This window comes from Oncorhynchus mykiss, chromosome 21, assembly GCF_013265735.2.
Source record: "Oncorhynchus mykiss isolate Arlee chromosome 21, USDA_OmykA_1.1, whole genome shotgun sequence".
NCBI lineage: Eukaryota > Metazoa > Chordata > Actinopteri > Salmoniformes > Salmonidae > Oncorhynchus > Oncorhynchus mykiss.
In genome coordinates this window covers 47,940,920-47,963,514 of record NC_048585.1, presented here as the reverse complement: position 1 = coordinate 47,963,514, position 22,595 = coordinate 47,940,920, and the positions used below count along the sequence as shown (strand labels likewise).

At 40.7% G+C, this 22,595-nt stretch overlaps 1 protein-coding gene across 41 annotated transcripts in view; it reads right to left on the bottom strand.

Moving 5' to 3' along the window:
* Positions 1-5,497: 5,497 nt before the first annotated feature.
* LOC110500605 (receptor-type tyrosine-protein phosphatase delta) overlaps positions 5,498-22,595 on the bottom strand; it is a 589,354-nt gene continuing 572,256 nt past the window's right edge. For all 41 annotated transcript variants that reach the window (XM_036958029.1, XM_036958028.1, XM_036958035.1 and 38 more), the window contains 7 exons: positions 12,419-12,704; positions 10,950-11,128; positions 10,711-10,837; positions 10,327-10,452; positions 9,188-9,342; positions 8,514-8,649; positions 5,498-7,285 (listed from right to left, as the gene is read on the bottom strand). In XM_036958029.1, coding sequence (XP_036813924.1) covers positions 7,217-7,285; positions 8,514-8,649; positions 9,188-9,342; positions 10,327-10,452; positions 10,711-10,837; positions 10,950-11,128; positions 12,419-12,704 — 1,078 coding nt within the window. In that variant the 3' untranslated portion in view covers positions 5,498-7,216. The remainder of the gene's footprint in view (positions 7,286-8,513; positions 8,650-9,187; positions 9,343-10,326; positions 10,453-10,710; positions 10,838-10,949; positions 11,129-12,418; positions 12,705-22,595) is intronic.

Here is a 22,595-nt window from a genome sequence, read left to right as displayed (position 1 = left end):
TGTAAGATTGTAACACGTTAGGCCTATTTACCACACGGTGCTTCTGAAACATCAAAGCAGCCAACTTTATATTAAAAAACAAGTGAAGTCTGAGGCACAGTGGGTGTTGTGTGTATGTCCCTCGGGGAGACAGCATACTCACCACCCACCGGGCACACACTTGTTGATTTAGCGTTGTTTCCACGTCATTTCAATTAAATTACTTTGAACCAACGTGGAATAGACGTTGAATTGATGTCTGTGCCCAGTGTGAAGGGTCCAGGGTCATTGATGTTCAGATGGTGACAAAGTAATAACATACAAAAGGAAAATAGAAAGGCATACCAAATGAAAAGGATTCACCTACATGTGGGAAAGCCCTGCTGGGTCGGGGAGGCTACTCGATCAGCAATAACCAGCCAATCTTCTTCATCTATAGTATTATGGTGGTCCGCAAACATTCAAATCAAATGTTATTGGTCACATACACATGGTTAGCAAATGTTATTGCAAGTGTAGCGAAATGCTATTGCTTCTAGTTTCGACAGTGCAGCAACATCAAACAAGTAATCTAACAATTCCACAACTACCAAATACACACAAATCTTAGTAAAGGAATGAAATAAGAATATATACATATAAATATATGGCTGAGCAATAACAGTGGCATAGGCAAGATGCAACAGATGGTCTAAAATACAGTATATACATATGAGATGAGTGATGCAAGATATGTAAACATTATTAAAGTGCCATTATTAGTGACTGGTGATCCATTTATTGAAGTGGCCAGTGATTTCAAGTCTGTATGTAGGCAGCAGCCTCTCTGTGTTAGTGATGCCTGTTAACAGTCTTGATGAGATAGAAGCTGTTCAGTCTGTCGGTCCCAGATTTGATGCACCTGTACTGACCTCACCTTCTGGATGGTAGCGGGCAGTGGCTCGGGTGGTTGTTGTCCTTGATGAGCCTTTTTGCCTGTGACATCGGGTGCTGTAGGTGTCCTGGAGGGCAGTAGTTTGCCCCCGGTGATGCGTTGTGCAGATCGCACCACCCTCTGGAGAGCCTTGCCGTTGTGGGCAGTGCAGTTGCCATTCCAGGCGGTGATATAGCCCAACAGGACTCTCTCGATTGTGCATCTGTAAAAGCTTGTGAGGGTTTTTGGTGACAAGCCAAATTTCTTAAGCCTCCTTAGGTTGAAGAGGCGCTGTTGCGCCTTCTTCACCAAGCTGTCTGTGTGGGTGGACCATTTCAGTTTGTCCGTGATGTGTATGCCGAGGAACTTAAAACTTTCCACCTTCTCCACTGCTGTCCCAACGATGTGGATAGGGGGATGCGCCCTCTGCTGTTTCCTGAAGTCCACAATCATCTCTTTTGTTTTGTTGACCTTTTTTGTTGAGTGAGAGGTTGTTTTCCTGACACCATACTGATTCGTTAGAGGTGCATGTGTCCGCCTATTGTTCTGGTGTGTGAATTCATTCCACTTTGTGACACAAAAAGGGGAGGGGAAAGGGAAGATCACTCCTTGTTAATCAACTCAGTACATCTGCTCCAGCTACCGCTACCCCTATCGATTGGGATAGCATAGTGGAACTGGACTGTCCAGCGATGGCCTAACTACTTCCCTATATCTATTTCTAACAAAACAGGCAATTCATCAGCTGAAATTAAATGCTATTGCAACTTATGAAACCTGGCCATCACAAGCTTTGTATGGTGTGTATTGGATTACAATTTCAATTGTCTCCCTTGTTCCTTTCAATTTCCAATGGTGGTCATGGGTAGATGTACAATTGAAACCCAGGTTTCAGCTAATGTGTCACTGACAGAGTTAACTGCACAATAAAAATAATGGCATGATGAGGCCCCTTTTTCTTTTGAGAGGAAAACTCTGGATATAATATGTGACACTGACAGTGACAGGTAAAATGTCTTTCATCAGTCTTTCAAAGTCAGTCTGCGATAGAAGGAAAAAAACAAGACCATGGTGCATAACACTGACTTTTTTAATAGAATTCATTTATAACAAATGGAACTTGTGTCAGCAAAGAACTGATTTTCATACAGACTTCTTTCGCCACCAATGTAACCTAATTAAGAAAATAAAAAGCACTCCTTTCATTCAGAAAAAAAAACGGTTTACACTTACAACTAATAAGAGGTAATTGTATGATTCATTTTAACAAGCCTTTTTTTTTTTTACAATTTCATGAATTAATTTCAGTCTATGCATCCAGACAAGAGATAGATAGAGAGAGCAAAGAGAACACAACGTTTATTTCTGTAATGACACTCCAAGCTTGAATGGCGAAGCCACGTTAGTTAATAACAGATGGTTGGGACAAATTTCTGAAAGTTGTCTTCTGGAATAATCACGGATGCTTTTTTTGCCACAAACTTTTTTTTTGTCTTTTACTCAAAGTCGATCCTTTTTATGTGTTATTTACATACACACAAAGTGAACGTTGAAGGAGATTCTTACAGATGGGTTCAAGTAATATATTATTGGGTTCAGAATCAATAGGGCAGTGCATAGTACAAAGATAAAGAAAGTGCAATTCTTCCTATTAGGCCGGCTGCAGCCATTCTGCAATGTTTCACCATGCATAATTGAAATAAAAAAAATCAAGATGGGAAAACAAAATGAAAGTTGTGGATCAGTTAATGTGCACAGACTCCGGAACTAAGTACATAAAATATGGCATCGAGGTTAAATAATAATAGCACTTTTATACGGTTATGACAAGAGTTGAAAAAAAGCACCTAATTTAAAAAAAAAAAAAAAAAACAATTTAGCTGCTTGAAATAAAAAGGGAAAGAAAGCACCTGGAATGCACATCCACAAAGCCATCAAAGAGCGCGAGGGTCAAATAAATGTGGGGTTAAAATTATATGTTGTGTCCTCAACCCAAAAAACATAATTCAAATTTTGGATACACCAACTCATTCCAGGGTTTTTCTATATTTTTACTATTTTCTACACTTTAGAACAAATATTGAAGACATCAAATCTATGAAATAACAAATATGGACTCATCTAGTAACCAACAAAAGTGTTAAATAAACTCTTTAAAGTAGACACTCTTTGCCTTTATGACAGCTTTGCACACTTTGGCATTCTCTCAACCAGCTTCATGAGGTAGTTATCTGGAATGCATTTCAATTAACAGGTGTGCCTTGTTAAAAGTTCATTTGTGGAATTTCTTTCCTTCTTAATGTGTTTGAGCCAATCAGTTGTGTTGTGAAAACATAGAGGTGGCATACAGAAGATAGCCCTATATGTTAAAAGACCAAGTCCATATTATGGCATGAATAGCTCAAATAAGCAAAGAGAAAACATTTCAAGAACTTTGAAAGTTTCTTCAAGTGCAGTGGCAAAAACCATCAAGCATTTTGATGAAACTATCTCTACCGCCACAAGAAAGGAAGACCCAGAGTTACCTCTGCTGCAGAGGATACATTCATTTGAGTTACCAGCCACAGAAATTGCAGCCCAAATAAATGCTTCACAAAGTTCAAGAAACAGACACATCTCAATATCAACTATTCAGAGGAGCCTGTGTGAATCAGGCCTTCATGTTCGAATTGCTGCAAAGAAACCACCACTAAAGGACACCAACTAGAAGAAGAGACTTGCTTGCGCCAAGAATCATGCGCAATGAACATTAGACCAGTGGAAATCTGTCCTTTGGTCTGATGAGTCCAAATTTTATATTTTTAGTTCCAACAGCTGTGTCTTTGTGAGACACAGAGTAGGTGAACGGATGATGTCCACATGTGTGGTTCCCACCGTGAAGCATGGAGGAGGAGGTGTGATGGTGTGGGGGTGCTTTGTTGGTGACACTGTCTGTGATTTATTTATAATTCAAGGCACACTTAACCAGTATGACTACCACAGTATTCTGTAGCGATACACCATCTCATCTGGTTTGAACTTAGTGGGACTCTAATTAGTTTTTTAACAGGACAATGACCCAACACACCTCCAGGCAGTGTAAGGGCTATTTAAACAAGAATGAGAGTGATGTAGTCCTGCATCTGATGACCTGACCTCAACAATCACCCGACCTCAACCCAATTGAGATGGTTTGGGATGAGTTGGACCGCAGAGTGAAGGAAAAGCAGCCAACAAGTGCTCAGCATATGTGGGAACTTCTTCAAGACTTTTGGAAATACATTCCAGGTGAAGCTGGTTGAGAGAATGTCAAGCGTGTGCAAAGCTGTCATCAAGGCAAAGGGTGGCTACTTTGAAGAATCTAAAATATATTTTGATTTGTTTAACAATTTTTGGGATACTACATGATTCCATATGTGTTATTTCATAGTGTTGATGTCGTCACTATTATTCGACAATGTAGAAAATAATACAAATAAAGAAAAACCTTGAATGAGTAGGTGTGTCCAAACTCCGACTGGTACTGTACATATTCCGCACTAGCAGACGTAAAACACAATTAAGTACTGTCAGATTTGTAATTAACTGTTCCAACAGTTTGTATATTTCTGCAACTGTTTATAATTGCAAATACATGTATCAGTCTAATACTTTCTAGCCTGAGGCATACTGATTGTCTATATACTGTACACTGTGTCCGTTTGCTGGAGTCCGTTTGACTCATTGGAAATAGAGAAAATGCTTTTCACTGTTAAGTTCAGTAAAAGCTCATGGACTCCGCTAATTGTCCCATGATGCATGTCTGTGTCGACAACAGGCATTTGGCTTTGACTCCCTTAATTTTCCTAACATTCTTAATAGTCCTAGTTTGTTTAAAATGCACATTGACTGGTTGCCTCTCTTTGAATATACATCTATCCCAATTAAGTGCTGGATCTTTTTATAGATTTAAGAACTTGAAATGAGAACAAAAGGACAAAAGGACAATGCGAATGGGGGGGTAAAAATGCTCTGCTATTTTTTTACAATTATTTTCACTGAGCCACAAGAAGGCCACAGAAACTGAAAATAGAAAGCCTTGCCATGTGCGTATTTGCATATATAATTTCATATTATGTAACAAATGAATAATTAAGATAGAAATGAAATATACAGTTATATGAACTATATGCATGGACTACTCAAATATTACAATAATGTGTTAAATGAACGTTATAAAAAAACAGACAGAAATATAAGGCACTCTAAATGCAAAATGAAAACATGTTACGCTGTTGAGCGTTTTAACACCTCAAGAAGAAAGTGACGTCTTTGTACCTTGTCCTAGTGTGTGGAACATTGACTTAGTCTAAGCGACCCCCTGCTATGGAACTACAAACTTTCTGAGCGTATCTAAATGCACTGGTGATACGTCGAGTGACACGTTCCCCACCTACATGCCTCACCACAACAATGTCATGACTAACAAAGTATCCATATGAACCCTATTCATAATACACCTATTTATTGCACAAGAAAATATGCACTGATTACGTTTTGTCCTACTGATGTGCATTCCAGTGAAAAATCTTTTAATTTCCCCCAAAGTATAGACATCTCATTATGGACTCTTTCATATACAATCCATTCGTTTTATATATGTACTTTATTTCAGTAGACATATGTTATAGGTTATGATCATATTATAATTCATATATCATTCATATCTGTCATCTTCTATATACCATAAATATGTATATATCACGTATCTTATCCATCAGGTGCTCATCTTTACCTTCATTCTAACATGGAAGAACTAAGATAATCGGTAGCAGCAACTTCATACTTTGCTCATCCCTGTTGATTCCACAAAGCCCCCAGTTTATCGCATGAGTGTGTAAGTAAGTTATTGTGTATCCGATATTGGACAAATAAGACAAAACTAAAAAAAAAACCTGTAGCAAAGTCAACATTTGGTAGTGTGAATACAGGACTGCACATATTGAGACAAACAAACCCCCAAAATTTGCAAGAATAAGTAAAAGAGCAAAGACTTTTCTCTGCATGACGGTGCATACATTAGAACAGTTCTACAGCTTAAAAAAATACAACTCGGAAGAGAAAAGTGAACGATTACGCAAATACTTTGTTTGATTCACTTTGTCGAGTGATACGTTTTGTTAATAAAAAAAGGAAATCAAATTTCACACAGTTTAAAATAAAGCACATATCAACTGTATAGTAAAGTACTAAAAAACTAAATCAATAGGTTTTATTTGTTTCATATATCTTTAAACATTCCCCCTTTCCCCCCCCAATTCTTTAAATGATGAACGTTGCGACAGGAAACAGGGTATTTTTTTCATAGTGGACCAAGCACTGGTGTCTTCTTTTTCAAAGGATAGATGTCTCTGTGTCGTTTGATTGTGGAACAGAAATGTCTCTTTACAATGTGCATCAAGTTTTAAGCCATTCTGTGTGCCTCCATTTCTCTCTCTTGTGGTTCGTAATATGATGCATTACTTGTCGATGTAATAGTACGTTGTGTTATTATTTTGTTTGTGTTTCTTTCAGTATTTTTTAACCCAAGACGAATCCTTGAAGCAACAGAAAAAAAATAATTCCATAAGATGCTTCAACAGTCAGGATTCCCTCTCTGTTTCCCGTGTCAGGATGAGTTCCATGGGTTTTGGGAAACACTTGGTCCTCCAGGAATAATCTTTATGATTTTTTTGAAATTTTTGTGTCTCACATCTAACACTTAGGGCTCTATTCAATCAGATCCGCTTTAGCCGACATCCGTGTAGTGGTTGTTTTGACGGTGTTGGAGGTGGAACTGCGTTAGAGCTGTCAAATTCACAGGTGGCTCCCGGCATTACACCTAAAGTGGGCATTGCCATGGCCTGCATGTTGTCGCATTAACAGAATTCCAATGCAGCCTTGTTTACAAGTTGGAACACTGGAATGTGAGATAAAATCTACACCTCCATTTTGATGATAGAAACCCTCATTATTTCCTTTAATGATTTTTCTATTTGAGTGTAATTATTTCCATATAGCCTACACATTCTCGCTCTGAACTTCTAATGCGAGTGGGGTGGGTGTGGCTTCATGACAAGGCTCGCAAGAGCAGCTGCTCACCGATTTGACTGCTCCAACGCAGTTCCACCTCCGACACTGCCAAAACATCTGCTATGCGGGTGTCTGCTATCGCCGGTTAACACTTGATCTGATTGAATCTAGACCTAAACTGAGTCTTTAGTTAGGAGTTAAGAAGTACTTTCTCAAGCAGGAAATTATGGCTCAGAAGAGAGGCTCGCTGGGGTTGTCCAAGGGCCTTCTGCTTTTCCTCCGGGAGAGGGACTCTTACGTTGCATAGTGGTCAAAGCTTCCAAGGTATTCCAAACCAGCTCTATAACAGAACTGGTATTGATCCTGAGGAGAAAGGAGAGGAGGAAAATTTGTCATTGGTCCAAAATGTTTGTCACCATTTTCCAACCAGGTCCTATTCATTTGTTTATTTCTCTGTCTTTCTTTTCTGTCTCTCTCCATATGTATGATCTTTGGTTTCCATGGACTCAATCATTCTCTCTTTCTCCGTCTGCCACGTTCACATTTTCATTTGCTGCTGCTCAGAAATTAGATGAATAAAAATGTACTTAATTCACCACAGAGTAGAAGATTGCTGCTTTTAAGCAATTTCAGAGAACCACTTGTAAGCTATTGTGTATCTTTTCTATAGATCTTGGAAACAGTTGTCTGTCATCCATTCAAATGATATTTTGTAGACGGCAAGTGGAATTCTGTATCTGATGAGCATCAATTTGTATACACAGTCTTTCTGTGAAAACACAGAGGAAATATGACTGCTGACTCAATATGACTGCTGACTTCACCATGTAACAGAGAAGTGGCTACCTGATAAGTGCACAGATTATGTTGATAATTCACTGTGCTGGGTAACTGCAGTCATTTCAATTCAAGGATAATCCTGTGTGTTCCGTTTAAATGCTAAGTGTGTGGTGTTGTGGGTTGTTTGCTCAACCCAGCACATGGTAAATCTTTTTGAGACGTACTACTTATAAATAGCTGTGGGTTGTTACCTGCCTAATAGTTAATAGTATACACTGCGTGTACAAAACATTAATGACATCTGTTTATTTCCATGACATAGGCTGACCAGGTGAAAGCTATGATCCCTTATTGATGTCACTTGTTAAATCCACTTCAATCAGCGTAAATTAAGGGGAGGTGACAGGTTAAAGAAGGATTTTTAAGCCTTGAGATATGTATTTTGCATGTGTGCCATTCAGAGGGTGAATGTAAAATGTAAGTGCCTTTGAACGGTAGTAGGTGCCAGGAGCAGGGGTTTGGGTCAAGAACTGCAATGCTGCTGGGATTTTCACGCTTAACAGTTTCCCATGTCTAAATAGAATGGTCCACCACCCAAAGGACATCCAGCTAACTTGATACAACAATGGGAAGCATTGATGTCAAAATGTGCCATCATCCCTTTGGAACACTTTCAACACCTTGTAGAGTCCATGCCCCAAATAATTGAGGCTGCTCTGAGTGCAAGGGGGGGTGCAACTCAAAATTAGGAAGGTGTTCCTAGTGTTTGGTATAGTTAGTGTATAAAGTACAGGTAAACAGGGTATCTCACCTCTGTCTGCACCATGGCCGGTCTCTGTGTCCGGAGCATTTTCACTGTCTGGAAGATATCCACCACGCCCTCATACCTCATTCGCTCTAATACGATGCTGAGGGTGATGAAGACACCGGTCCTACCCACACCAGCACTGCAAGAAACAATACAAAGATTATCAGACAGAAAATTAACAGTCTGAGAACCTCCAATCTGACCAGACAAAACACCACATCACCAGACAAAACACCACATGACCAGACAACACCACATGACCAGACAAAACAACACGTGCTCAGACTAAACAACACATGACCAGACAAAACACAGTCTCGACAAAACAACAGTCTAGACAAAACGACACAATCTAGACTAGACTATTTATAAACAAACTGCATTATTTGTCTTTGTTCACTAGACTGTTTATATATTAATGTTCCCCACTTGCCATGATATCTCACAGGACTGCTGTGGGGTGTCTGGGAGCTAATTTAATGTCTGGATAGATCATTAATCTGATCGTTTATCCTGGTAAGATCAAAGTTAAGCACCACTGTTTCCACTGCAAGTTGAGCTAAAACTTTTAAATACCATTAAACGTTGTGGTCTGTTATTGTACTTGCTTATCATTATAAACTGTTTGTAAATGATATAAAACTCCATAAAATATTGTTTTGAATGTGGCTCCTTACCTACAATGGACAGATATAGGCCCATCTTGGCCAAACTGTTCTTTTGTTTTATGAACTTGGCCAATGAAATCGATGAATCCCTCTCCCGATTTTGGCACTCCTTGCTCGGGCCAGTCTGTAAACTGAAACTGCCTTACCGTCCGTGACTGTCCGTCCTGGACAAATAGGGAGAGAGAATACAGTGTGTTCACTTGAATGGAACGTCAAGCCAAGAGGATGAAGTCAAGACAACCTGTACATAGCACTTGACAAACAGGCCACATAAGAAGATAGTCGAGGAAAAAAAGAAAACGGACAATCTCGATATGCCTCAGTAATGACGCTGTCTTTTGTGTGCTTTTCCATTGAAGATATCAATATCGGTCATTAACGAATCAGGGAGCCGCGAGGCACAAAGTTATAAGCACCAGAGACAGGTGTTTGTTACTAAAGATATCTGTAATTTTCACCTGACTGTATTAAAATATGAATAGTAAAGACGCTAAGTCCTTTGATGTGCCTGAGCTTTGGCAGGCTCTTGAAAAGCTGTCTTTGAGGGTGTGCATTACTTAAGTGATATTGTATCCCTTTGATAAGGGGAAGCAATCCCATTGAGGTTCCAGTGTAACACACACTACAAAGGAGAAGCCTGCACCATTTATCAGTGTAAGCCTTTGATGGAATTAAGTCCCAGCGGCTCAAGGCTGCCATGCTCCGTATTTGTTTTTACACCTTTGACACATGTCATAATTCCCTCAAATATATTTCTGCATATATTCATTTAAAAACCTCCAGTTCGGTATAAACAACTTATTAGATGTGGGTCCCAGATGTTGGCTTGAGGACTACTGCACAGTTAAAAACCCCGGTCAGTAGGAGTCGGCCAACTGTCAGTCCAAGTCTCAATCTGAACCGTTAAAATCAAATGGCTCAAAGAAGTGGTAGCGAGTGCTGCCAAGTTTTTATCATGAAACAGAGTTATTCAAAGACAAAAACTTCAAAGTAGACAGATTTATGCGTTTGACCAAACTCCACACAATAAACAACGAATCTGATATATTTTGACAAAAACTACAAAGTCAGGAACGCTTCGTAGCACTGTCAAATCTCAGTGAGCGTTTGAACAGTAAAAGACGGGTGTACAACAGTATAGTACTTACCCTGGCGTCAGTCACTTTGAACTCTCTCAGGATGTACTGGGGCATGTTGTACTCAGCCATGGGGTCCACCACAAAGTACTGGTATCTGGCCGACCTCTCTGCTGGCCAATACTGGTGGCATTTTTCCTGCAGCGGGGGAAAAACAACAGAAACAAACCCCATGAGTGAGATTACCTCATACGGTACAATGAAATTGCAACAGAGTATGGCTGTACATGCTGTTTACGATGGCCCATTGTTGGTCTGAATTCAATGTATTTTGAATGTTCGCATAGTTAATTTCTACATGTATTGTCAGTTATGTTATCATGTTAAAGTATTAGCAACATTTGGTTAGCATGGCCAACAGAGTGCACAGAAACAACATAGTTTAGCATGACATACCCTGCCCATTTCTCGGAGCTTCGTTAGCATGACTACGATGGTGGAGTTATGCTCCCAGAGCATCCTCCAGAAGTCCTCTGTCGTCTCCGCTAGCGGCCCTTGCGTGGCAATATAGGCTTTCTGTTGCCTGAAACAATATACAAATATTCAGAATCACAAAATACAAGGTAGAAGTGGACTACTAGGAGTCTCAATAATTCAACCACATTGGTCAACATGTTGAAAGAAGCTCTCCTCACCTGTATCCATCTATGAAACTGGCATTGATGTAGTCGGAGCCTTCCACCCCTCGGATTGGCTGAAGACACACTCGCGTGGACTCGTATGGCATTATGTTCACAAGGCGGTTCTTGAACTTGTTGCAGGGGAGATTGGCACTGATGAATCGCGAGGTATGGGCTTTAGTGTTGGCTAAACGCTGCAGAGAGGAAGATAAGAAGCACTGCCTTTAGGTGACTGTTGGCTAATGCAGCTCTCTCCTTTATTTTCCTAGTGTCTGGCTTGAGGGTGACATTAAAAACAGGGGGCTTGTGTAATATAATGCTGGCAAAAGTGAGGGAAGGACTTAGTAGGATTATGGGTGCTCGGCTGCCAAACATTCTGAACGTGAAAAGGCTACACTTTTCAACCTCATATTCATCATCTCCAGCACCAAACCAGTGTCTACATATGTGAAAACACTGCGTTTCTATGATCTGTGGTTAAAAATATAAGAAGAAAGGCCCCAAAAATGCTTCTCTTTGACATCAAAGGGTAGCATTAAAAGTTAAAGAAAATTGTGATTTTCTAAACAGGCAATGAGTTTTTAAATGTTTCAACTTTTGATGATGTCATCGGGTATATCTTTTTTACTTGATATTTTTTTCTATAAAATGTATAAATCTGCCGTTTTCACATATGTAGACACTGGTATTGTGCTGGAGATAATGAAAACGAGGTTGAAAAGTGGTGGAATTGCCCTTGAAGTATGTAAAGGAGAATCAAGGGAATTATTGCTGCTCCTCAGATTTGCAGTGCGGAGCAAAGAATTGCATGTTGTGATTAAACAAAAAAAAAATCATGCCGCAGCAAGCCTGATGTGGACAGGGCCATGGGTAATCTAACCTGTATCATCTCTTAGGGGTGCGTACCAAGCAAGGCCAAAAAGCATTACATACAGCACATATAACACACCGCAGACTGGCTGACTATGACCGGTGGGTTAGTTGGAACGAGGGGGTTGGGGTTTTCACATGAAACTATATCTAACCACCCTCTGACTTTCAGTAAATACAAGAAATTAAAGTTTGCGATCCGACAAAATTGGACATAAAAAGTCACTGGCGCTTGCTAGAATGTTTTTTTTCTTATTTTCTTTATATAGCTAGTTCCTCTTTTGTCGGCATGGCCACTTTGGAACTATAAAGCAGGATATGAGCTGGAGCACATTGGTCTTGGGTTAGCATCCAGGCTGTCCAACATCTTTAAGTTGGCTGTTTGTCTGTAGCATTGCACCCTTTATCAGTTTATCTATTCCTTTTGCAATATATTTTTTAGAATTGCATGCTTACTCATGTAAGCCTCCTGCACAAGCTACTTTTACAACTAGATGCACTGTACTAAAACAATTCCCCTTGAAAATAAATTGCATTTTTGTGTGGATTTTTCCAATTATATATTTTTTTTAAATAAAAGATCCATGGCAATAATACAACGCAGACCAACTCACCTTGAACTCCAGCTCCATGCCAGTTACGTTCTCTCCGCCCTCAATCCCAGTCAGCTTCTGGATGTAGGTGTAGAGGTTTCGGGCGGGCACTTCAGTGGTGCCGCAGGTGACGGCTTCCTGGAGCGCGTCGTGGATGAACACGTACTGGTCCTCCGTCTGCACCATGTAGTTCCGCTGGGCGCGCATCAGCGTCACGTGGCCGTAGATGTCCACTGTCTTCTCGTGCTTGATGCGCTCCAGCATAGCGTCGATCACGATGAAACAGCCCGTGCGGCCCACCCCGGCACTAAAGACAAAACAAAGCGACACTTAATTAAGAGACAAAATTCTGTGCTGCACACCTCAGCACTGTGTCCCCAAATACACACGAAGAGGGAGGGAAATGGTCAGAACTGACAAGGTTGACTTGCTATTGGCTTGATTTGAGACGCATTGACAATAGATGACTTGACCTAACTGTTTTAGTGGCTTGTCCAGCTTTACTGAAGAGACACTTGAATAACCGTTGAGGTAAGAACTCTATTGAGATAACGGGCCAATAGCGTCACAATTTCCTCTGCAGTTGCAACTTGATACAAGTCATGTTGACGGTCATTCCTGAAATCTGCCCCCAGATGTTACTGTAACGTTCTTGTTTATTATACCCCCTAACCCTAACCAATATAGCTTTGTTGTGCTGTGTAAGCCCATGATGAGAATGACTACTCTCCATTGGTTGATAATGAGTGACAGTTCAATGTTGAGAGAGGTGCCCTGTGTCAGCTGTGGGGAGCTGAGAAGTTCCCTGGCTACTCTAACACCTTGGCCACGCTGCCAACCCCTTGGCTGCTGCAGTGCTGACCATTTTGACTTTGAGTGTAATCAAATCTGATGTGGTTCTGCGGAACCAGTGGGAGTTGGAGAGTGGCTTTGGCTGCAGTTGTCTGGACATGCCCAGATTCACAAAACACTTAAACAAAAACTTAAGAAGCTTAATTTTAAAAAAAAGAAGTTCATAAGTGCAATTCCTCAACAATATCTTAAGATTTCACATTTTTCTTACGAACTTCTCAAATATCTTCTTACGAACTTCTAGAGGAGTGTCGCTAGGCAACCGATCTAGATAGCTATATTGCGAAGCGATGACAATCATGCTCGCACATTTCTTACTGAGATGACAGTTTGAAAATATGTTTTTTGGTTTAAAACAATCACTACTGAAACTTTCAGAGGAAGTTTGTGAGTGAATGAAACATGTTCAATTGTTTTCATTAGTTTAGGGTTTAGCTAGAGTATTCACACACACACCGTAACTTTTTCCATGCTGTTGTGTCACTGGCATACACATAATATCCCATAATATCAGAGTGGAATAATGTTTTTAGAAATGTTTACAAATTAATTAAAAATTAAAAGCTGAAATGTCTTGAGTCAATAAGTATACTTATGGCAAGCCTAAATAAGTTCAGGACCAAAAATTGACTTAACAAGTCACATAATAAGTTGCATGGACGCATACAATTATCTGTAAGGTCCCCAAGTCGAGCAGTGAACTTCAAAAACCGATTCAAAGACCAGGCAGGTTTTCCAATGCCTTGCAAAGAAGGGCACCTATTGGTGGATAAAAAAAATACAATTAAAAAGCCTACTTTGAACATCCAGTTGATCATGGTGAAGTTACAAATTGGATGCTGTATCAATACAGCCAGTCACAAAGATACAGACGTCCTTCCTACCTCAGTTGCCAAAGAGGAAGGACACCGCTCAAGGATTTCACCATGAGGCCAATGGTGACTTTAAAACAGTGACAGAGTTTAATGGCTGTGATAGGAGAAAACGGAGGATGGATCAACAACATTGTAGTTACTCCACAATACTAACTTAAATGACAGAGTGAAACGAAGGAAGCCTGTACATAATACAAATATTCCAATAAGGCACGAAAATAAAACTGCAAAACATTTGGCAAAGAAATTAACTTCATGTCCTGAATACAAAGCATTATGTTTGGGGCAAATCCAACACAACGCAAATTATTTTCAAGCATGGATGTGGCTGCATCATGTGCTCGTCATTGGCAAGGACTAGGGAGCCTTTTAAGATAAAAATAAACGGAATAGAGCTAAGCAAAAGGCTAAATCCTAGAGGAAACCCTGGTTCAGTCTGCTTTCCAACAGACACTGGGTGACAAATTCACCTTTCAGCAGGACAATAACCTAAAACACAAGGCCAACTATACAAAACGACATTGAATGTTCCTGAGTGGCCTAGCTACAGTTTTAACTTAAATAGGCTTGAAAATATATGGCAAGATTGAAAATTACAATGATCAACAACCAACTTGACAGAGCTTGAAGATATTTTTTCATAGAATAATGTGCCAATGTTGTATAATCCAGGTGAACAAATCTGTTAGGGACTTACCCAGAAAGACTAATTGCTGCCAAAGGTGATTCTTACTTGTATTGACTCAGGTGGTTGAATACTTACAGTGCCTTGCGAAAGTATTCGGCCCCCTTGAACTTTGCGACCTTTTGCCACATTTCAGGCTTCAAACATAAAGATATAAAACTGTATTTTTTTGTGAAGAATCAACAACAAGTGGGACACAATCATGAAGTGGAACAACATTTATTGGATATTTCAAACTTTTTTAACAAATCAAAAACTGAAAAATTGGGCGTGCAAAATTATTCAGCCCCCTTAAGTTAATACTTTGTAGCGCCACCTTTTGCTGCGATTACAGCTGTAAGTCGCTTGGGGTATGTCTCTATCAGTTTTGCACATCGAGACACTGAATTTTTTTCCCATTCCTCCTTGCAAAACAGCTCGAGCTCAGTGAGGTTGGATGGAGAGCATTTGTGAACAGCAGTTTTCAGTTCTTTCCACAGATTCTCGATTGGATTCAGGTCTGGACTTTGACTTGGCCATTCTAACACCTGGATATGTTTATTTTTGAACCATTCCATTGAAAGATTTTGCTTTATGTTTTGGATCATTGTCTTGTTGGAAGACAAATCTCCGTCCCAGTCTCAGGTCTTTTGCAGACTCCATCAGGTTTTCTTCCAGAATGGTCCTGTATTTGGCTCCATCCATCTTCCCATCAATTTTAACCATCTTCCCTGTCCCTGCTGAAGAAAAGCAGGCCCAAACCATGATGCTGCCACCACCATGTTTGACAGTGGGGATGGTGTGTTCAGCTGTGTTGCTTTTACGCCAAACATAACGTTTTGCATTGTTGCCAAAAAGTTCAATTTTGGTTTCATCTTACCAGAGCACCTTCTTCCACATGTTTGGTGTGTCTCCCAGGTGGCTTGTGGCAAACTTTAAACAACACTTTTTATTGATATCTTTAAGAAATGGCTTTCTTCTTGCCACTCTTCCATAAAGGCCAGATTTGTATACAATATACGACTGATTGTTGTCCTATGGACAGAGTCTCCCACCTCAGCTGTAGATCTCTGCAGTTCATCCAGAGTGATCATGGGCCTCTTGGCTGCATCTCTGGTCAGTCTTCTCCTTGTATGAGCTGAAAGTTTAGAGGGACGGCCAGGTCTTGGTAGATTTGCAGTGGTCTGATACTCCTTCCATTTCAATATTATCGCTTGCACAGTGCTCCTTGGGATGTTTAAAGCTTGGGAAATCTTTTTGTATCCAAATCCGGCTTTACACTTCTTCACAACAGTATCTCGGACCTGCCTGCTGTGTTCCTTGTTCTTCATGATGCTCTCTGCGCTTTTGACGGACCTCTGAGACTATCACAGTGCAGGTGCATTTATACGGAGACTTGATTACACACAGGTGGATTGTATTTATCATCATTAGTCATTTAGGTCAACATTGGATCATTCAGAGATCCTCACTGAACTTCTGGAGAGAGTTTGCTGCACTGAAAGTAAAGGGGCTGAATAATTTTGCACGCCCAATTTTTCAGTTTTTGATTTGTTAAAAAAGTTTGAAATATCCAATAAATGTCGTTCCACTTCATGATTGTGTCCCACTTGTTGTTGATTCTTCACAAAAAAATACAGTTTTATAACTTTATGTTTGAAGCCTGAAATGTGGCAAAAGTTCGCAAAGTTCAGGGGGCCGAATACTTTCGCAAGGCACTGTATCTACTCAAGATAACATTATTAGTGATTCATTTTTCATAGATTTAAAAAGAAAAAATCCACTTTGACAGAGTATTTTGTGTAGATCGTTAACAACAAATGACAATTAAATCCATTTTAATTACACTTTGTAACACAACAAAATGTGTAAAAAGTCAAGGGGTGTAAATATTTTTCGGAAGGCACTGTATCTTGGAATTAAGAACATTTCCAAGACGAAATCCAACAACATTATTTTTGAGAGTCAAAATTCTTAGTAAGAAACAGGAAAAAAACGTAAGAACATTTCCAAAAACTTTATTGAAGAATAGTAATTTTTTGTACGTTTTGTGAATCCGTGCTGGTCTGCAGTCTGCGTTGTGGCTTTCTACTGACACTGCAATCACAGAGCACCCCCCACCTACAGTCTTCTCCAACCTGATCTGAGCTAAATCACTATTTAATTACATTTTAAATTTCAATTTAACCTCTATCTGAAGTGTCAAAAAGCACAAACACAAACACACAGTCTTGTACAGCTAACCTTGTGGGGACACACAGGTCAGTCCCATACAAATCCTATTTTCCCTAACCCCTAACCCCTAACCCTAACTCGAACCCATACTCTTACCCTAAACCTAACCTTAACCTTAACCCATAAAACTAACCTTAACCCTAACCCTAGCTCCTAAAACTAACCCTAGCTCCTAACCCTAACACTAATCCTAACCTTAACCCTAAACCCCCTAGAAATAGCATTTGACCTTGTGGGGACCAACAAACAGTCCTTAGTTGGTCAAATGTTTATTTGTTTACTATTCATGTGGGGACTTCTGGTCCCCACAAGAAAAGTTAAACACGTCCACACACACACAGACAAACACACAAGGCACACACACACAAACATCACACACACAATCATGGCACACACACACACAAATCACAAACATGGCACAAATACACAAACATGGCACACACACACACACACACACACACACACACACACACACATACACAAACATGGCACACGCAAAACACACACATCGCAAACATGGCACAAACACAAACAAATGTGTTTCACTTTTTTTCCTGTGTCACTGAGATGCGGGTAAATTTGCCGGGTATCTTTGTAAGAGAGTAGAGCAGCTGACTTCAATTACTGCCATTAGCTTAGCGCAATGTGTTAAAAGCACCTAATGGCTCTCAAGAAGGCACTGAAAAGCAGGCCTCTTCATTAAGAATCCCATCGGCACATTGTCACATTAGAGCCAGAAAAAAATGTCAAAGGAAAAGAGGGAAAATGTGTCGCTAATGTTTCACTTCTATTCAAAATAGATAGCAGCATAAACTTAACGACAAGGACAGACAGCTGAGGATATGTCTAATTTTCATATTATGCTAATTTTCTTTTTTTTTACCACGCAAAATACGTTTTGAACACAAACAATTTCTTTGTAACTTTCATAGTGAGGTTATTTTTTTGACAGTATTTATTCGATTTTCTTCACAATGGCATCGTTGAGGAGTATGAACTCCAGTCCGCCTGACAAGCTCTTGTGTCCCCCAGCCGAGCATTGACAAGACAGTCCTTGGCTGGCTGCTCTAAAGTAAATAGGTTATTCAACTCATTAAGTCGACATGGCTACGAGGTGCGAGCCACGCTCCCCTGCCTTTCTTCCCCTGATAGAGCATTTGTTTTTCATTTATACAAAGGGGAAAAAAGGGAGGGCAAAAAGATTCAAGACTGAGTTAAGATAGTCTCCCGGGGTCTAAGTCTGGCTAATGTGGCGTGGTGCAGCGGAGGCGGCATGGGAGAGAGAATTAAGACACATACGGGAGTCATTTGTTGCAGCAAAACATTATGTGCTTGCGTTTAAAATGGCCGACGTTCCCTGATTGATTTGGGGATGTGTTTCGACACAAGCTTTGTTGCGACTCTTAAGGTACAATTGAAGTCAGAAGTTTACACACACCTTAGCCAAATGCAATTAAACTCAGTTATTCACAATTCCTGACATTTAATCCAAGTAAAAATTCCCTGTCTTAGGTCAGTTAGGATCACCACTTTATTTTAAGAATGTGAAATGTCAGAATAATAGTAGTTATTTATTTCAGCTTTTGTTTCTTTCATCACATTCCCAGTGGGTCAGAAGTTTACATACACTCAATTAGTATTTGGTAGCATTGCCTTTAAATTGTTTAACTTGGGTCAAACATTTTGGGTAGCCTTCCACAAGCTTCCCACAATAAGTTGGGTGAATTGTGGCCCATTCCTCATGGCAGAGCTGGTGTAACTGAGTCAGGTTTGTAGGCACACGTTTTTTTCAGTTCTGCCCACAACATTTTCTATAGGAGTGAAGTCAGGGCTTTATGAAGGCCACTCCAATACCTTGACTTTGTTGTCCTTAAGCCATTTGCCACAACTTTGGAAGTATAATTGGGGTCATTGTCCATTTGGAAGACCCATTTTTAACTTCCTGACTGAAGTCTTGAGATGTTGCTTCAATATATCCACGTACATCTCCTTTCTCATGATGCCATCTATTTTGTGAAGTGCATAAGACCCTTCTGCAGCAAAGCACTACCACAAAATGATGCTGCCACCCCCGTGCTTCACGGTTGGGATGTTGTTCTTCAGCTTGCAAGCCTCCCCCCTTTTCCTCCAAACATAACGATGGTCGTTATGGCCAAACATTTCTATTTTTGTTTCAACAGACCAGAGAACATTTCTCCAAAAAGTACGATCTTTGTCCCCATGTGCAGTTGCAAACCGTAGTCTGGCTTTTTTATGGCAGGTTTGGAGCAGTGGCTTCTTCCTTGCTGAGCGGCCTTTCAGGTTTTGTCGATATAGGACTCGTTTTACTGTGGATATAGATACTTTTACCTGCTTCCTACAGCATCAGCATCTTCACAAGGTCCTTTGCTGTTGTTCTCTGATTGATTTGCACTTTTTACACCAAAGTACGTTCATCTCTAGGAGACAGAACGCGTCTCCTTCCTGAGCGGTATGACGGCTGCGTGGTCCCATGGTGTTTATACTTGCGTATTATTGTTTGTACAGATGAACGTGTTACCTTCAGGCATTTGGAAATTGCTCCCATGGATGAACCAGACTTGTGGAGGTCTACAATGGCTGATTTATTTGGATTTTCCCATGATGTCAGGCAAAGAGGCACTGAGTTTTAAGGTAGGCCTTGAAATACATCTACAGGTACACCTCCAATTGACTCGAATGATGTCTCAAATGATCAGAAGTTTTTTTTTTTTTTTCAGAAGCTGTTTAATGGCACAGTCAACTTAGTGTATGTAAAATTCTGACCCACTGGAATTGTGAAACAGTGAATTATAAGTGAAATAATCTGTCTGTAAACAATTGTTGGAAAAATGACTTGTGTCATGCACAAAGTAGATGTCAAAACCGACTTGGAAAAACTATAGTTTGTTAACAAGAAATGTGTGGATTGGTTGAAAAACGAGTTCTGATGACTCCAACCAAAGTGTATGTAAACTTCCCACTTCATCTGTAGTTAGCAGAGGCTCACGGTTGTTGCCGAACTTCTTGAGAAGAGATTGGTTTGTGTGTGTGTGTGTGTGTGTGTGTGTGTAATATTGCGTGTGAAATGCTCTCAGGAATATGAGGATATGAATCACATCCAGGGATTAAGGAGCAGCACGGCTGGTGGAGAAAACACGGCAAGCGTGAGACATTTTCTAACCCAGACCCAGCTGTTTCCAATCCTTCACTGCTCTTACAGTCCAGCCCCAAACGCCGGAGAGTGATGACCTGTGAGCAAGCAAGTGACAGAGTGACAGCGTCGAGCCAGAAAGATGGGAAGGTGGAGGAAGAAGAGGAGGGGGGGGGTGACATAGCCACTTGGCTCGCCTCTTCCGTTATCGGTAGAGAGAGAAAGAAAGAGAGAGTGGGGGAGAGAGAGGTAGAGAGCAAGAGATTGAGAGGTTCTTTACGTTTGGCAGTTATAGGGGCTGGCTGGCCCTGATTCTGGGCCTATTTTCCACGTCCCCCCCAGCACTAACGACCTGTCTCTGGCTGCTCCGACAGGCGCGGCCAGCTGCTTTGGCCGTCCGCATACATCAGCGGCAGGCTAAAGTGGTTTCAGGTTTTTTTTCAGAGTGTGGGGAACGGGGGGATAGTACACTGTTAAAAACAGCTGTAACTGGACCCAGAGTAGATGTAGTCTGGACAACAGTAAAAGCAATTACATGTTGTATTGTCACCAAATCTAGTTCGGTCATGCAAACTCTCTAGCTTATAAAGGCGTATTAAGGCGACCACAGAAAGACTACGCAATTATCTTCACATTTACAGTGTGTATCAAAATGCTGCCCTTCTACTTAGCATGACTTTTAGCGTATCAGCACTAAAAACAAGAGACAGATGCATCAGAGGCACAGTCATAGCAACACTGGATTCTATGTATAAAGGAAAATGTGTGTCTATTCACCCTTTTGCAGTAAGCTTACATTGTTCTCCACAACCTCAAAAGCAGACACTGGCTGTGTTCAAAATGGCATCATATCCCCTACGGGCCCTGGTCAAAAGCAGTGCATTTCAAGCGCCATTTCAGATGCAGCCAATGACACATTTTCAACCCATCACGTGATGTCTGAGACGCGACCGCAGTCTCGCCGCTCAAAGTGCCTCAAGGAGAATACTCCATTTCACTGTGTGATGAGGCAGCAAGGTCAGACAGACAGACACAGACTTCCAACGGCCTTGCAGAAGACTAGACTTCTTTCCGTCAGACTAATGTTTACTCCTTCCTCCTCTTCATTTGAGACACCACTCTAATATGAACTTTGAACTACTGTCGGTGCTGATAGACTAGACCAGTGGTCACCAACCATTTTCTGAGTCAAGATCACGTTGAGTCAAAATACGAGCCCGAGATCTACCATTCAGATTTTCTTTTTTACTTGACTTAAAAAAACAGAACCTACGCCTCTGCAACATTAACCTATTAAAAACAGTACTTAAGCAATTAGGTTTGTTTAGTAGGTTATATGCCCAATACATTATCACCGCATATTGTGTTTGCTTGAATTGCCCTCTGTTCGGACCATTTAAAAGAAAATCTATATGATCGCACCGGTAATAGATCCGTTTTTGTATTACTTGCGAGGCACAGCAGAGTGAGAATACATTAAAATAATTTGCTTTTCATTTTTATTTTACTGGGCTGATGGTGCCTGCATCTGATGGTCAGTCTCAGCGGAGGGAGAGAGCAGCAATCTGAGGATATGCCCTCTCAACAGCCCTCCACTCTCTCCATCCTCTGCTGAAACTGACCGAAAAGGGACACCATGTTCAAGTCGATAGTGAAACTCGAGTAGCGCCGCATTATTCCTGCCTCATGCACAAATGCATGTTGTTCCTCCTATGAACAGTGAAAGTGAAATATTCCTCGATATTAAAAAAGACCCAAGCCGCTATTAACAACAGTGCAAGCCTATCGATACAGTTTCCTAATCATTCATTACAGCAGCAGTGCTGGTTGTAGCACCAGTAGACGTAGGAAGAAGGTGCATTTTCTGGCGTATAAAAGTGTTGAATAAAAACTGTTGACAGTGCTGAGTAAGACATTTTTGGTCACCCTAGTCATGTTTTTAAACATTTTAAATCTCACAGTATCAATGTTTCTTTAACTTTCCTTTACGCATGCTACGTTACTGCAGACACGGTAACCTAAGCCATCCGATTGGCCAGCGTCAGGCCTATAGTGCACTTGATTTGCTCTCGGGGCCTGCCGGAACACTTCGCCTAACCGGCAGCTGAATCAAGTGTACCTACCATCAACAGAGTGAGCCGAATAAATACAAATATGAACACAAGGCTTTATTGTTGTTGTTTTTTTACAGAAATGTTTGGAATGCCTTGGAGATCGACCTGTTGGACTAGACGTGGTAGACATTCATATATAGAGTATTGTAATGAAAAAGCAGGGAGCAGGTCTCGAACCCTCGACCTTTGAGCCCGAGGTCCGGCGCGCTATCGACTGTGCCGCAAAAGCATGCTCGTGCAACAGGGTCGATTTCCGTGCTTATAAACCCAGGGTCGTTACAGTATGAATCTAACAACCTCCAAAGAA